Here is a 17,086-nt window from a genome sequence, read left to right on the forward strand (position 1 = left end):
CTTCTGACACCATGTGAGACGCGCGCAGACATACAGTACGCGTCGATGGCTGACAAAAAAAGAACGTTTAGTAGTAGTGGTGGTTCTTGATGAAGAGGCACTGTTTTCTGTCTCCCAGGCGGGGACACGGCTCAGCGCCAAAGAACGTTTATTCAGTGAGCGTCTAGCTGAGGAGGGGAATGGCGCTACTAGCGCTAGTGAGGTCTGTGACGCACGCAACGACGCCGCAGGCCACAATGTGCTCACACGAGCCGTCACGCACAGTCATAAGAAGAAGAAGAAGAATGGTAGGCTCGCTGCTCGGAACGGTGATACGAGCGGTCCAGTCCATTTGCTTATGGGTTCCGGTTGTCTTCGCTGTATCGTTGTTCGCCGAGGCGTACTACGCGTACGTGTTCGTATTCTGTGGTCTATTCGTGAAGGAGAACGCCCTGTGCTTCGCGTTGGCCACAGTGTTCCACCTGCTGCTCTTCTTTTGCCTGTGGTCGTTCGCGCAGACCACCTTCACGTCTCCGGCGCGCGTGCCACCTTACTTCCACATCAGCGAGGACGAGCGCCGCAACCTGGCACACGCTGTCCGGAATCCGACTCGCCGGGCGGCCCTGCTTGAAGCTATGGCCGCCAAGCGTGGAGTCCTCACTCGGGCTGCCGACGGCAGCGTTAACTACTGCGACCCTTGCCAGCGCATAAAGCCCGACCGATGCCACCACTGCTCGAGCTGCGAAAGGTAAGCAATGGGCCCTTTTGTTTCCGAGCGGGAGCGTACTTGAGTATATCACCGTCAGTGCATGTGCTCTGAATCGCCGATTTCGCGAATAAAGACGCTCAAGCACCATACCACGCAAAACGACAAAGCGTTAACCAAAATGTGATCACACCTTTTTATATAACTACGCCCATATTCATAAAATGTCGCTACTCTTTAGAGCAAGTGAGTCATCTGAGATGTGACTTAATTGTCGATGCCGTATTGGCGAACGCGGTTAATGGCTAGTGGCGCTTACCATTGAAAAAAATAACTTTGCTTGCACGGGAGGCGCAATGATAAATAGACAGCGGAGCTGATGAGCACCTAGGTAACCTTGAGTGTTTCTGTTTTTCTAGGTTGTGCAAGATTTCTCTCGGCGTTAAACAGCTCGTTTCGATGAAATTCCGGTGTAGGTGTCGGCGGCGTCTTTGGTTGTGAGCGAAAGCGCACCGTTGTCCGTGAACGAAAATTCGAGGTAGATGCAAATAAAGATATGAGCCGGAAGGCGTCCGCACTTTGGATTTCCTTGCGGCATGGTTTAGGTCTCCACCGAGAAGCGAAGGCAGGCTAGCGATTGGGAAGGCGATACGAACACGGCCCTATTACGATATTTTGTCCTACTCTTGTTGCCGTTGCCTCCGAGAGAGACGGGCGCGCTTTGTGGTCGCACCATAGAGTTTCTTACCATAATACCTACAGGGGAATCTGGCGTTAGTGCCTATGCGGGCTCCTTGAGCGGCGATTCAACCACCATCGGAATGATGGGAAGTACGGGCTTCGGATCTGCTTCGGATGGCTTTTCGTACTTGAGATTCGCGACGCTTGTTTGCCGAGTGTAAAACAAAGTGATATGAAGCTATTTCCCATTAAAACTTGCTTCATTCTTTTGTACGTAAAACATAATGCAAACAGCTTGCGTGACCGTAAGATGGAAGTGAAACCTGGACAAATTCAACCACGAGGGTATTCATTGCTCTATAATTCAGTTCCAAATTTGACATCACGATACAATGAGTTATTTATTACAACACTTGATAAGAAACACGCTTGCTTTTCCCTCGAAACGACGCATTATCTATTTATGGAAATAACGGTACTGTATTGGATAATAGAAATTTAACGTGTCGTCTGATGCGATGCCAGGTGCGTCTGTCCAAGTGGTCTATCCCCAACGTATCTCTCGTTTTGTTGTGAAGTCAAGCCAGAGGAGCGTGACGGTGCGTCTACTTAGCTTCGCCGTTGTTTCGAAGTCGATTTGAAAGAGTTTTGACAAGCCGCGCTTGTCAACAAACGTGAACTCTATATGCAATTTCCTGCACCTGCATGAGACGCTACATCTATGCGCAGCGGTGAGTGCACGCCGCTTTGCTAAAACTGTGAAATGCAACCTGTGAAGTTGCAACGTCGCAGCAAACCAAGAGACCTAGCGGCCTTCAGCCTCTTTGAACAAAAAAGAACTGCTTGAGTTCTTTGCAACGCACCCCACTGCCCATGCCTCGCAAAGAACGAAACTGAAACAGTAGAAAAGGATCCGTAGACAGTTCGCTAGATAACGCTATCCAATCCGAAGCCCTTAGTTCCCATCATTCCCATGGTGGTTGATAAAGTCTTTAGTGGTTAAACGATCGCAGCGCCAGTTTCCTCTTTAGGTTATTGTATGAAACTCTACGAGTCGCACCGTCTCTTTGAGGACAGACTTTTGGGCTAGTTGGTTCGTTACATTCATTGAAGCCATAGCGCTGATAAGACAGGGACCACAGAAAGAGGACAGGACGTGCCTGTCTCTGTCTCTTTGAGGCGTTGCGATGGTGCGCCGCTGTTTTTTCGCCGTTTCCGACAGATAGCTTGACCACGCCGTGCGGATATTGCCTTACAAACACGTAGTGGGTGAATCGCTAGTTACCCATAACAAAGGGCACACACATTTGTGCGCGCATTCTCTTACACGCACGTAGAGGGTTCATCGATACTTCGAAAAATATGTCACGCGCGTAGACGTTCCCTCACGCCACAAGGCTGTTGACGCACTTGTGATGGATTCAGTGCATTGGCATCGACACTGACTGCAGTGACTTAAAGTGTCGGTGCAGCGTGTGTGCGTGTGTGCATTGAATGAACTCAACGCGTACGAACGTAGAGAGCAGAGGCGCACGCCACTGTCCATAGTTTGCCCTTAAATGTGCACCAGCGCGCAATATTCGCTCATAATTTGGACACAAATAACTTTTGTCATAAACGTGCTGTTGAAGAGGGCGAAAACCTGTACCTTTACCATAGGTATGTCGAAAGTGTGTGCGTGTGTGTGTGTGTGTGTGTGTGTGTGTGTGTGTGTGTGTGTGTGTGTGTGTGTGTGCGTGCGTGTGTGTGTGTGTGTGTGTGTGTGTGTGTGTGTGTGTGTGTGTGTGTGTGTGTGTGTGTGTGTGTGTGTGTGTGCGTGTGCGTGCGTGCGTGCGTGCGTGCGTGCGTGCGAGCGAGCGAGCGAGCGAGCGCGCGGATATCACTATTGCGTTCAACTCTTAAAGGCGAAGCTTAAGGGTCCCCTGATTTCTTTCTTACTCTATTTCTTCCTCTTTATCTCTTCTCTCTGTCTTTTGCGCATGTGTTCTTTGTCTCCATTAATTTCAACTTTTTCGCTCTTTCTCTCTATCAAATTCTTTCTCTTTCTTCCCTTGCTTTCTCTCCCTCTCTGTATTCCTCATCTATTCTTTCTATCTCTCTCTCTCGCTGTCTATTTGTTTCTCTGTCTACGATCCTCTCTCTTTCTCTCCTTCTTTCTCTTTCTGTCTTTCGGTCTCTCTATTTCTCTTTCTCTCTATGTTATGCTTTACTCTTTCCCCTCCTCTTTTCCCTTCTCCTCACCCTCACTTTTATTGCCCACCCCCTTGCTATGCTATACAAGGCTATGTTATGCTCTGCAAGCGTGCCTAGATAGCCGGGTGGTTAGGATGCTCGTCTTCGGACCGTGCGGGCGAAGGGAATTTTGTCCCTTAGAATTCCCCTTTCTCTGTTTTTATTTCTCTCTTTCACGCTCTCCCATTCTCTCTCTCTCTCTCTCTCTCTCCTTTTTCTCGGTACTCGTTGTTTTGCCCATCAGGATTATTTCATCCCGCGCCGGAGCAATCGGCGCACGTGTTCTGGGAGCGACGCAGAAGATGAAGAAGACAACGACGGTGAAGAATAAGACGAAAACAGCGCATGCCGATTCATGATGATGGTCATTTCTGTTCGCAACCCGCAGACTAACGGCCGCCTTAAACAGCTGCGCTGGTAAAACCCTGCGATATCGGCTCCCAAGCGTTTAAACATCTGCAGCCTAAAAAAGACACATTCCGGGACCTGCCGAACTGCTTAAACCACGCAAATGTTATCGCCACCATTCGAAGACTCTTTTCTGGCCACGAGACGAGCGAAACCGCTTGTTTCTTCTGCTCGCCGCACAGCTCTGTCAAACCAGATATATCGGCTACTTTGTTCCTAACACCAAATATGGACACTTGTTTGACTAATGCAGGTAAACTGAGGTAGAACAACATTTAAGGGGGCGTAAAAGCATTTAACACACCTGAAGGTTCCAGTTTCGAACCTGCAACCTTCGGATTGCAGGACCCTGCCGGCGGCAACTTGTCTTTTCAACCACTTCACTTTCTTCACATCTATATCAGAATTCCTACAATGCGTTTAAAACAGTACAATTAATGTCCACTGTACCTTCATTGGCTTAGTTATCTGCTGGTTTTCATTAAAGTTGTGTCGAACAAAGAAACGAGCCCTCAAAATTTCCTTCCTTCATTCTGACATATATATGACACACACACGTTCGCAGATGCATCCTGAAGATGGATCACCACTGCCCATGGTTCAACAACTGCGTCTGCTACAATACATACAAGTTCTTCCTGCTCACGCTGTTCTACATCGAGCTTCTCTGCGTCTACGTCTTCTTCAGCGTGTCCGTTTACGTGTGGAAAAGGAAACACCACCAGCTACTGCAGTCGATGCACACCGTGTTCCTGGTGACACTCGGAGCTTCGTCGTTCCTCTCGATCGGCTCCTTCCTCTGCCTCCACCTCACATTGTTGTCGCGTAACTGCACCACCTTGGAGTCGTCCAGGCCCCCGAATTTCAAGGAACGTGGCGACTCGTTCGACCTGGGCACGCCGAGAAATTTCACCGAGGTGAGACTTCGCCGAAATGGTTCATATCACAGTAGACCATAAAAATATGGCCGTTTAGCGCGAACTGCAAACCAGGGAAAGGGTCAGGATTAACCATCTTTTAGTTATTTTAAAAGCACCCAATCAGCTTTTCATGTGAGCCCATTGTCAACAAGGTATTGGTGACCTCTTGCCGCCTCGGGAAGGGTCCTTGTTTACGTGTTTGTACTTCCTGTCAATTTTTATATGTCGACGTCACCGTGCAGAGATGTCAAGGCTGTTTTCTCCATTCGTCTAGACTACAATTGAATTGTTGTCACATGAACTTCAGAAGAGTGGCTTGTGGGACGAGTTGGTATTGTATTATCGTAGAAAGCAGCGAAAAAAAATGGAGCGTAGTTGCATTGTCGTAGAGAGCAGAGCAAAAAATGAAGGCAAGGAAAGGACCACACGTACACAGCGCAAATATGACTCAGTAAAATGTTGCATGACATTGAATTAGGTTTCCTGAGCGCTAACCGCTAAATGAAACCTTGTACGGGTATCTTACTGTTTGAATTTTGACCATGAGTTTTTTTGCACGAGCATATACAGGGTGTCCCAGCTATCGCGCAGCATGATTTTAAAAAAGAACGGCGTTAGGCGAGGCAAACCTAGTACATGTTGTTCCCAGTAGACTGAAGTAGTCACCACTAATTTTTTGTTAACTGGTTTATTTAATTTGTAATAAGTGTATTTTAACTCGACAAGTAATTACGCAATTATAAAAATGTCAGTAAAGTATATGTAGGTATGTTCAAAGGACACCTAACCACGCTATATTAAACAACGTGCTGATTGCGAGCTCATTTTTTCCGGCTGATAAAGAAAGCCCGCGAAATATGAAAAATAACACGTGCTTACGCTCCCATCCGCAAAAGAATGCAGCGCCCCCAAATCAGCTTCCTGCTAGCAACTGCTATGTGTGCTGTCCGCTGCCAGAGACAGCATACGGCACTTCGCAAGGGTACAGGCGGAGGCCAACTACAACAGACCCCCCCCCCCCTAGAAAAAAAATTATGGCTACGCCTTTGCCTCGTACGGCACACACGTATGTTCCAATATGTTCATCCAACGGGATGTGATACTTCGCTTATCACACGTGTCAATGCTGATATCTGGCGCTTGATGGAGGGAGCCGGCGCACTTATCTATCCAGGAAGCTTTATGATCTCGATATTTTCTAAGCAGAGAGCTTGAGTTTGTCCGTAGACTTCCCTAAGTGCGCGGATACCGGGTCACCGCCACCGTTCACGGGAGTAGCATTTTAGAGTAGCAAAGCTAGTAGCGACATCATGTGGCTTTTTGTCCAACTAGCGTTCAACTAAATTTCTTTTATAGCGAAGCTTTATATGACTAGGAGAAACGAAAATCCGTCTGTCCTCATGTTGCTTGCCAGAAACTTCTCCGTTTGCTGCGCCGTCAGTGACGTCGTTCATTCCGGCGCAGCCGTGCCGCGGAGCTCGCGCGCAGCACTTTCAACTTACAACTTCATCATGGGTAGGCCACGGATCGTACGAACTCCCGAACAGCAGACAACCTTCGAAGAACAGCGCCGCCAGCAGAACCGTAAGAGAACTCGTGTTCGCTGGGCTGATGCTGCAGTCCGGGCACAAGTAAAGACCCGGGTGGCCACGCGCAAGCAGCAACTGCGTACCGAGGATCTGGCAGCATGCCAAGCCGTGCTAAATCGCGAAGCGGAACGCAAGCGCCAATGGCGGCCGGATACTCGAGAGGTCGAGCGCCAGCGACAACGGCGAGCCGAGGAAGCGGCGGTATGGCCAGAGCAGCATCAATGTGACAATGGCGGGAACGCGTTCGCCAGGCCCAACGCCCGCTTTCGGCGAGAGTTTCTCGAGTGGCACTTTGGTTCCCTCGGGATTAACCCACTGCTAAACACGGCGCCTCACGTTTCAGCTTCGCTGGTTAACCATATGTATGGAGTGCTTGGGCGGAGACATTCCTCAGTTGCATTAGTGTTCTTATCGAAAGAAAGCAGTGATAACACGGTGAGTTAATGACGATCTCACTGTCAGTGCTTTACAGAAGCAGTCAAGTAAGGCGTGTAAGTAACTGACGTGTTAACCTTAACTGTCTCTGGTTGGGCTCTTCATCATCACGTATCGCTACAAGCGTTGCCCATCACCAAAGGCATTGTCATCACTTTTACTTCTCCGGTAAAACGTAATATGCAAACGGTAAGAGGCCTACGGGCAAACTAAAATCATCTAGTGTGTCCCTGCAGTTAAAGTCCCTGAGAATCGCTGTCACTGAAAAGACTGAACGACACGCGGGCCAATGATGTCTGAGGTCACTGAGATGAGTCGCAAAGACGCTCAACGTATGTTGTTTACAAATTCGACCGACGCTCGTCATTCCATCGCTCGGGGCTTCACGTTCCGATGCATCGCTTGTACGGACCTTAAATCTCAATTAAAATATGTTGTAGGCTGCATTCGTGGCTGATGCTTTACCGATGGCTGGCAGCGAACATTAATATCCGTTTTTTACAAGGACCCTATCCTTACTTCTAAGTGGTTTTAAAAGTCCATCCCAATCTCTTTCAACAAAAGGGATTCCTCGAACCTATTTAAAACAGGATTCTAGAAATTCCAGGGATGGTGATATCCACCAGACATTAGCAACGATATACAGCCGATTTTCGCTTTATGAATTACCTAAACGTTTATTCAGTGTGTCTTGAAAGCGTCGATTTCGTCCAGACGAATCGGTATTCCAGCAGTTTGATATCGCTATTCGGCTATCTGGGAACAAATGTAAGAGGGCGAGCTGGTTAGTGGCATTCTTCGTCACCTCATGTGAGTTCTCAAGCTGGGAGGTATTCGAAATTATGGGGGTGTTATCGAATATTCGATAACACCCCCATATTATGAAGAGTGGAAAAGGGCTCACAATCGTACAGTAGAGGCCAGTGCTTGCTTGCATGGCTTTGTCGTAAGCATCTTTTGTGCTAATAGAAATGGTCGGGAGTTATGTCCATAAGGGGCGTGAGCCGTATTCTCAGTCCGAAGGTCTTAGGTTGAGTCACTGCCACTGGAAAGTTCTCTTTTCGTCCACTTTAATTTCTTTACATTGATAGAATTAGTCATTGATACATTTATCATTGAGTTACACTGATATAATTCAGGGTTAAAACTCTACAAATAACGCCTCCTATTGGCCTCGAGGAGTTACGGAGTCGCCCTCTATCGGAAGCGCCTCGATTGCGTGCTAGGCAGGATACCGCCGGCGCGCTCCCCATAGGTTTTGCTGTCGGCGCTCCACAAAAACACCTCGCGGAAGCCCTCCAGGGCATTTCTGTCAGTACTTTCGAAATGAACTGTGTTCTTTACTGTCAAAATAATCATTTTCGACGAACTGAAAGCACAAGATAGTCTACAGTCGCTGTCTCTTTGCAGAAAACCGAGCACCCGCTTCACGCTGTCACCGCGTTGGAGACCCCTGAACCGGCTTCTTGCGTGAAAGGTAGTCACTCGCTGAGTGCAAACTATGTGAAATATCTTGTTAGACTGCCTGTATAACCAAACGCAGCATAACAGAAAGAAGCCTCAAGCCAGCGATCGCACGGGTTCGCGACGACTGACGGTGCTTCTGCATGTATGAGCGTCTGCATGTATGTTCGAACTGATGGTTTCGCTTTTGCTACGAGCGCGTTTTGGCACCGCGCTGTGAACTTTAGGCCGCAAAATATGAGAATTTGTGAGTAAGCAAACAACTACTGTTGCGCGGACGCTATCAGAGCAGTTCAAAAACAATTTCCTTACAACTGCGGCTTCGGTGCTCATGGCAACTTTGTGATCTGCCGTCCCGACGATTCAGTGTTCTTTTCTTTTTCTTTTTTCGGTCTAAATTCGGGCACGTTTCAGTGTCATTTGACAAGTTGTCTCGCACTGCGTATTGATCGGCTTCTCAGCGGGCAAATGCCGCTGCTTCTGCTTCTTTATTCAGCGCATTCGTTTCGTTTGGTGCTCACACAAAACGTGAGCAAATGCGACGCCTTTTTTAATGCTCCGTAATTATCATTCCGTTTGCATTCCAGTGAACTTGCCGCTCTCTGTCATCAACAAATTCATAGACCAAAGCTTCCCCACTTCGAGATTGCTGGTGGAAGGAGAACCAGTTGTAGCGAGAGGGAGACGTGAAGGCGGCCGACGTGGCCGTGTCTAAGTCTCGCCACTTTATTCGAAGGCCCTGGTACAAGCAGAGCGGCAGCGGCTGCCGGCGTCCAGCTTCCAGGAGCGCGAGCTCGTTCTCAACTGCTCGCGCCTCGAGCGCTAGGCATGAGCTGCGCGAGAGACGCGGCGCGGTGGTTGGAAAATGAAGATGATGACGAATGGCGATGATGATGATGACGCTACAGATTACTCCCCCCCGCAGAAATGAAGCCGAAATGAAAAAAAAAAAACGATGGGGGCGTATATACAAGAATTTTGCTATCGCGAGACAAGAGGGTCCGTGAGAAGTCCAGGCCGTGAACGTGCAAGGGCCTTCGGGAACCGATAAGTCTCTGGCGGGCGGCTCTGGGAGAAGCGCAGCGGACGAAGAACCGGGCGAAAGTACGCTGTGGTCGCACCTAGGTGGGTCGCACGGCGACTTGATGGGGCCTTTCGGTAGCGCACCGGTTGTCGCGAGTGAGCGCGGCAGAGAGAGGTGCCCGCAGATGCAGTTGAGGGCGGGTGCAGATGTCGTTGCAGTCGTCGGCGCAGCGTTGACCACTGGGTGATATGACGGGGGGCGCGTCGACGCAAGTGCGTATCGGTCACATGACGACGCACGAAGGGATGTCTCCGCAACGCATAGATACCCTTGAGGGAGATGGCTGCACCGCGTGGTAGCGTCGAAGGGCGGGTGTGAAGCGTCTGCTGTGTTTGGCGTCGAGCGCGGTGGCTTCGTCGACGTAAAGTCACGTGCGGTAGACATGTGTGGCGGTTGGGCGTCGTTGCCGTTGCGACCAGTGCGCCTGCGTAGCGGTCACTTGTCGGGTGGATGGTGTCCTGCGTCAAGGGCTCCGCAGGAAACCTGTGGTGAAGCTGAGCAGGCGTGGTCTCTGCTGCAGATTCGGACGGCGAACCTGTGCTTGTGGAAGCTCCTACGGTGGTCGGCTCACGAGGGCTGGTGCGCAGGTCGGCATGCTGGATGTTTGCCTCTGTGGCTGGCGTGGCATATGCGGTCAGCTCTGGCGTATGCTGACCAGGCACGTCGTCCTCAGGCGCATCAGTCATAGTCGCAGCGTCTCGGAAGTTCGGCCATCGGTGGTTAGGGGCTGGGACTTCGGCTGCAAGAGACTGCGAGAGCGAGGCTGGTCGCTGCTGGCAAGATGCGCACAGTGTCGAGGTCGATGGAAAAACGGGTTCGTCGGACATCGTTGGCGATGCCTCCGCAATTGGGGGTCGTATAGCGGGCGTGACGATGTCCCTGTCTATGGCAGACTCCAGGGCGTGCGGCGAGGTAGCCGTCATGGAGCCTGACGTGGCAGAAGTGTCATGGGCCATGGAGGTCGGGGAAGATGTGCAGATGGCCGGAACGTCTGAAGGACCATGGGCCGAGGCTCTCGAAAAGACAGAGCTCTCAGTGGAGTGGCCGATGGCAGCAGGCACTTCCTGTACCTCGTCGGGCGGGTGGTCGGGCGCAGGAATTGATGCGCTGGTGGCCTGACGTGAGATCGGAGGAGTCGTAGCCGGGGAAGGTAGGTCGTCGTCATGGGAGGGCTGCGGGCCGGGTGGTACCGCTCGCGCTGACGGAGGGGAAACCCGGTACTCACGGGTCCCCGGTAGCGGGCGGTACGTCTCGCCGTAGCGGGCCAGCACCGCAGCGCAGAGGTCGTCATATGGCTGCGGGCTGGAGGACGACGCGGCGGACAGATGACGCAGCTCAGCCGGGAGGGCGTCAAGCAGGATGTCGTGCATCAGTGGCTGCGCGGTGACGCCCTTCACCGCGAGGCAGGCGTCGAGCTGCCAGAACCACGCTCGTGGGTAGGACGGGTGAAACTGTGGAACTGGAGGGCAGAGTCGCGGAAGCATGGCAGCGGGCCGCTCGGCGAAGGGCGTTAGGTCCACTATAACAATGCGTGTGGCGGCGAGCGTAAAAACCAGGGAACCGTTCAGACCGATGGCAGGAGCAGAAGAAGATTATTCTTTATTTTCGTTTTTTTTCCTCGCAGCCCGCAGCACGAGGAACGAGGAGCGTGCGCATGCACATGCGCCTGTGCGCGCCATAATTAATAGTCGGTCGATGAAGACGACGATGGCCGCTAGACCAGTCTACGAGACCGAGCATGTAGTAGCATGCGACGGCTAGGAAAAGAAAGAAAATACAGTAACTTTTGCCGGACTTGTTCTGCAAACGTCGGCTGTGAACTATGACCCACATGAATTTGAAATAGCGGTGAATAAAATAGAAGTTATTGCAGCAACCAGCAGCCGCAAAGCAGGATAGTAATTATTTGGCGTGTATCCCAGCAATTTTGGCAGCAGTGTCGTGTCTAACGCTAACAGGGTGGCATCTTTCCCACGTAAATAAATGAGGCTCCAAGAAAATACATGGGGTTGGCCGGTGGGCCGATCACGGAGGCAATGCAAAATTTATGTAGCTTATGAAGCAATGCATGCCTCATCAAATGGGAAGGTTGCTCGTCGGCGTCCCGCGTCGGCGGCGTCAACACGAGTGATGCAAAAAGTAATCGTCCCGTGATGGTGTCACCATATGACGTCATAATGACGTCACAGATCGCCAAAATATGTAGCGTTATGACGTCACGAAATGTGATGTCACATGATGACGTATTCACACGTCATGGTCGCTTTGCATTGCCTCCGTGATCGGTCACGGAGGCCGTGCAAAACCGCGTTAGGTGCATAACGCTTTTGGAGGTGGGCGCGGGAGAATCAGTACATCGACTGACAAGAAGATGATGGCTTTCGCCTTCTAGTCATCTTTAACGAATGCATAAGGAACCCTGTGCGTTTTTCAATTCAACGTAACTAAACAATGACTTGCGCATCTGCAGCCGATTTTGTGGACGCTGAGCACGGGGCCGACGATCAAGAGGTCGCATTGGAGGGTTCTGAGATGGCATCGCACGTGGTAAAAGGTAGCGCTTTTACCATCCTGTGGCAGATAAGCATCATTTGCCGTCGGGAAGCGCGCGCGAGACATCGTCTCAGTGCGCGCTGTCTGCTACTCACCGAACATCGCAGGCCCGACGCAATAATGAAAGTCTTCGTCGCGGAAGTGCTTGTTGCACACAAGACTCGTAGCGGATGGCTACTTGCCGGTTCTTAGCATTACAACCCATGCTTCACGCTGTTTCTTGTCCCGCGGTTACCAGTGCAGGCTGACACTAGGCTCCTTTGCGTATGCGCGGCACTGCGGCACCGAGCGGTAGAGCCCCATGTTCGTCGCCTTCGGAGGCAGCCACTCTTTTTACAATGGTTTCAATTGAGTAGAAAATGAGAGAAAACTTCCGAATTTGAACAGACCTCAGCGCATGTGGGACTTGAAACTCGTTTTCAAAACACGCGGCAGTGCGCCACAAGCAGCCGACGCGGCCGCTGAGACCACGTGATCCTGCCAAGCACGTCACGCCGACGGTGGCGCCGGCGTTTCCTGTGGTCGGCCTCGAGGCCAATACCTTCCTTGGCTTCATTGTCTGCTGGTTCATCCGTTCCCGTTTTCATGCGCTTGCTCGGGGCAGGCCCGCAACCAGGGGGGTGGCCCTAGGGGCCCGGATCCCCACCCCCCTCCGAAATTGTGTTGCAGGGGGCTGTTTTACCGGACATAAATAATGAAAAGAGGTTTTCTTTTTTCTGAAATAGTCAAGGTGTTCAGCAAGTGACCCCCCCCCCCTCGAAAAAAATTCCTGGCTACGGGCCTGGCTCAGGGACAGTATCACTTTGCGTGATGTAGAAACTCGCATGTCTCGTGACTGAGCTGACTACTTACCCGCCATTCAGCCTATCAGCGCGCACTGAAAGCGACGTTTTGGCGATATTTCCTAAAATGATCGCCTCAAATTACAAGTCCATGTCACGGAGAGTTTAGCCGTAGCCGTCAGGCCGTTAGACTGTGGTCGATAGCTTGTACTAATTTGATTATACTATTAGAATCACTGGGAAGCTCCCAAACAATAAAGCGAATGCCCTTGGTCGCTAAACAGCTCGCGTGGTGCCTCGTGGCAAAGAAGGCCCTTTCTTTATTGTGAGGTATGAAAAAAAAAAAGCTGCGCAAGATTGATATAGCAACATCGCGAGCTGTAGCGGTTAGTACACCAGCGGTTTCGGGATATCGAGAAGCATGGTCCACGGCCACAGTAATACACCCACTTCTACGGGAGCGTATGGGACCGTAAAGATATTTGAATAAAGTATCTAGTGAACATTCCTACGCGGGTGTGGGCGTGACTGTGATTGCCTGCCTGTTGTCCCGCATTCATGCACAATCCACAAAGTAAATGAGATAAAACTGCGGCATCTGCTGCTGTCGCGAAAACTGCTACTTACGTCTGCCACGTCAATAACGGCCCGGTCTTGTCCTTTAACGCGCACTTTCTGTACACGGCTGCTCTTGAGTGTCGCGTCCATCGCCGTGGCCGGGAATGAGACCCGCGTCCTTGAGGTTATGAACACTTTACTTGCTAAGCTATCATACTGAATAAGATACCCTGACACCTAATTAGAATTTTCGTGCACTCTATAAAACGACCTGCAAGAGTGGCGTTGTAGTTAAGGCATTATAAGCTCAAGTTGTGAGCCGTGCATCACCGCTACGTCTGTTCACTTCGCCGCACCAGGTATAGTCTACATTCAAAGGTCTTGCTCAGAATCTTGTATCCCTAATCACCCCCTTTCTAGGTGTTTGGTCAGCGAGCAGAACTGTGGCTCGTTCCACTGTTCACCAGCCCCGGTGATGGGTCGCGGTTCCCGACCAGGTTCCACCCGGACAGGGACAGCCACGCTCCGAGAACAGCAGCGCCCGCGATGAACCGGGGGCGCAAGGACGCGGACTCGGCTTTGTCAACGACAGCGACGACGGACACGATGAAACTGCATGGCACCGCTGGTCATCAACTTGGCAAAGGAGGGCCTCTAGCTTCAACTCCTCCCCTCGCGGCGACACCAGGCTAGAAGATGGTGGTGCGCTCCGCACACGCACCACCGTTGCGAAGAGCGTGAACTGCGCCGTTTTCTGTCGTTCCGTCGTGACACTGTGCGCTTAGCTGTGAACGGCCGTTGAGAACGGCAGGTGCATCTGGGGGACTTGCGAGGGCTATTTCATGGTGTATCTGACTACCTAACGCACACTCGCAACCGCACTCTGTACTATATACGCAATTTTATGTTTTGCACAATAAACTTTCGTTATGCTTTCTAGAATTCAATTCTCGCCATTCTTGCAGCGTTTCGTGCAGCATGCACGTCGGACTGGGGCGGCCAGCTTTATTTGAGCCAAGGTTCGAACTGTGCTGACGCAGTAAACTGATTTCACCGTCGGCACCGTGTTGTTGCGCATGAGATACACATCGTCAATGGTAAATGACATTTGGTCATGCAACGCTACTCGCTTGATAAATCGGGAGCCTCTATTTCGAACACTGCCCAGCAGGCATTCCCTGGCAGTTTTTCGTTTCCTTGCGCATCACCTGTTCGCAAAAATATGTCAAAATTGGCATGGATAGGTACGATTCCATAACCAGCATTACTGATAGGTCTTGACATCAGTAGTGTGACTTCCTTGTCACAAAGTGGCAAGCTGGGTTAGTTGTCCCCATTTCATTTTTTAAAAAAATTCAGGTCAAAGAAAGAAAGAAAGAAGAAAGAAAGAAGAAAGAAAGAAAGAAAGAAAGAAAGAAAGAAAGAAAGAAAGAAAGAAAGAAAGAAAGAGTTAAAAAACGAAGAAAGAAAGAATTCAAAAAGAAAAAAAAGAAAAACTCAAGACAGCTTCGCACTAGTGCTGCCAAGCCTGAATTAACTGTGTAGCTGGGCGGCCTTCCTTGCTTCGGTTGCTTTTTCTTTTCCCCTCCAGATTCCTCCAAACTGGGAATTATGGAAGCTTAAGGTACAGCTTTTGCACGAAGAATGTTTTGTAAAAAAAAAGTCAGTTTCGCCGCAAGGGCGAAGCAAAGAGTGCGACAGCAAGAAATTGGAATTTCACACGAAGAACCAGAAGCAGCAGGATACTTGCAGCGCGCCGCTGAAGCACAAAGAAGGACGCCCGAAAAGAACGCACAGCCATGCACAGATCAAGCGTGAACTAACAACTGTTGCTGTTGTGACGTCTTTGTGCTTGAGCAACGCCCTGCAAGTGTCGACAAAAAAATCACAGCATATCCACGGAGTGAATGATGATGAGTGGGCGAAGCTGCGGAGGTTCATCGGTAAACCGTGAATCTTCCGTGAATTCTGCCCAGTACATCATCACCGACGTGAGATCGGGCGCGTTTATACTAAAGGTTCGATGAGAGTTATGACGACTTGCAGCTCACTTTAATTTTACATGTACGCTGTGAATTTTCATTGTTTAGAAAACCATTGCTTTAGAAAACACCTGGCGTCTTTCGTTAAGCAGCTGGCGTTTTTTCGTTTTGCTTTAGAAACATCTGGCGTTCTTTCGTTTTGCTTTTACAAAACATCTGGCGTCTTTCGTCGGTTTATTTCATCAATCAACGGCGTTTTGAACAAAATTTTTATTGTTTAATCACGCACAGGGGAAATCTCACCAGGCACTACCTTGGAGGTAAACAATGGCTGCTAATGGGAATGAGAGACAGAAGAAGTCGGCTTTTAGCTAACATTTACACTTCTACTTCTACTAACGTTTCCTACTGGAACATGCCAATGGCTGCTAATGGGGAATGAGAGACAGAAGAATTCGGCTTTTAGTTAACGCGCATGCTGCGAATTTTTTATTGTTCAACAACGCACAGGAAAAATCTCCCACCGGCACCACCTTGGAGGTCAAAGCGTAAGACTGGTTACGCACTACGACTACGACTACGAGGGACGAACGGGTGCCGCCTTAAGGAGCTTCGCCCCTAAAAAATCACACCATCTCCCGCTAAAGGGGGCCATGAGGCGATGCAAAGCAGCGTTTCGGCATGTCGAGCCCGCGTTTCCGAGGGGGAGTGGAGAGGGGAGGGGAGAGCGGCAAAGGGGAGAGGGGAAGTGGAGAGGGGGAGGGAGCAGGGGAGATGGGAAGTGGGGAGGGTGAGGGGGAATGGGAAATGGAGAGGGAGTGGAGAGGGAGAGGAGGTGTGTGGAGAGGGCTTGCGCAGGGTGGTCACGCCGCACACCACCACCACCACCACCGGATTGATCTCCGCTATAAGATGCTTCACATCTAATATACAGTTTGAGAATTGGGGCCCCAAAAAGCTTGGGGAACAAGGAGCTTGCGAGCCGCCAAGGCGCATGCGCAGAAACCAAGCCACTCTCTTGTGCTCGCGTTGGCCAAAGACCCAAAAATAGAAAACTAGCCTGGGTCCCCAAGACGTCTTGGGTCACCGCGATACTATGCAGAAGCCGCGCGGAACACGACGCTGTATGACCCGCGTCTCGCATGATATTAATTTCACCACGTGTGGCGCCCCATGCGTTTGCGCCAACGCAGCTTGCGTTTGACCCAATTCTCAACCTCTCTTGATCCTCTGAACGCAAGAGCAGCCTACCCAACGCAGCTTGTTGGGTCCCCAATTGGGTCCCCAATTCTGAAACTCTGTATGGAGAATGCCCCACGACGTCATCCTGGGAATGCTCTTAGATCTTTCTTTGTCTTTTAAACTGCACCGCGGGGAGTGACTCCCTGCGTTTTCTACCACACGGGGGCGTCTGATGAAAGGTGTGCCTCAAGAGTTTCCTAAAATTAACTAGAGGGGACTCTGGCGCTGCGATCGTTCAGCCACCATGGGAATAATGGGTAGTACACGGATTTGCCTAATCTTCGTGCTTGCGGGCTTCGAACGCACTTGTGGCTTTGTTTATTGTTATGTTTTGGTTCTCTTTCGGATAAAAGAATGGATCGTTGTGAACTTCGTGACCAGATTTGAATTGGTGAGCCTAAAAAAGTTAAAGTGGTCAAGTGGAACTGCTCACTTTTGCTGAACTTCGTTTTGCGACAAAGCAGATGCAGG

At 50.5% G+C, this 17,086-nt stretch overlaps 1 protein-coding gene across 1 annotated transcript; it reads left to right on the forward strand.

Moving 5' to 3' along the window:
• Positions 1-284: 284 nt before the first annotated feature.
• On the forward strand, positions 285-14,455 carry LOC119405713 (palmitoyltransferase ZDHHC20-B). The gene is made up of 3 exons (XM_037672552.2): positions 285-727; positions 4,572-4,923; positions 13,812-14,455. Exons 1-3 carry the CDS (start codon positions 285-287, stop codon positions 14,082-14,084), a joined length of 1,068 nt encoding a protein of 355 aa, XP_037528480.1. The 3' UTR covers positions 14,085-14,455.
• The last annotated feature ends 2,631 nt before the right edge of the window (positions 14,456-17,086 follow it).

This window comes from Rhipicephalus sanguineus, chromosome 9, assembly GCF_013339695.2.
Source record: "Rhipicephalus sanguineus isolate Rsan-2018 chromosome 9, BIME_Rsan_1.4, whole genome shotgun sequence".
NCBI lineage: Eukaryota > Metazoa > Arthropoda > Arachnida > Ixodida > Ixodidae > Rhipicephalus > Rhipicephalus sanguineus.

Bases quoted from the DNA above. Each gene is read 5' to 3' on its own strand.
- LOC119405713 (XM_037672552.2), top strand. From the start codon at position 285: ATGGTAGGCTCGCTGCTCGGAACGGTGATACGAGCGGTCCAGTCCATT. The intron at 728-4,571 runs GTAAGCAATGGG...ACACGTTCGCAG, and splicing joins CACTGCTCGAGCTGCGAAAG to ATGCATCCTGAAGATGGATC. The intron at 4,924-13,811 runs GTGAGACTTCGC...CCCCCTTTCTAG, and splicing joins CGCCGAGAAATTTCACCGAG to GTGTTTGGTCAGCGAGCAGA.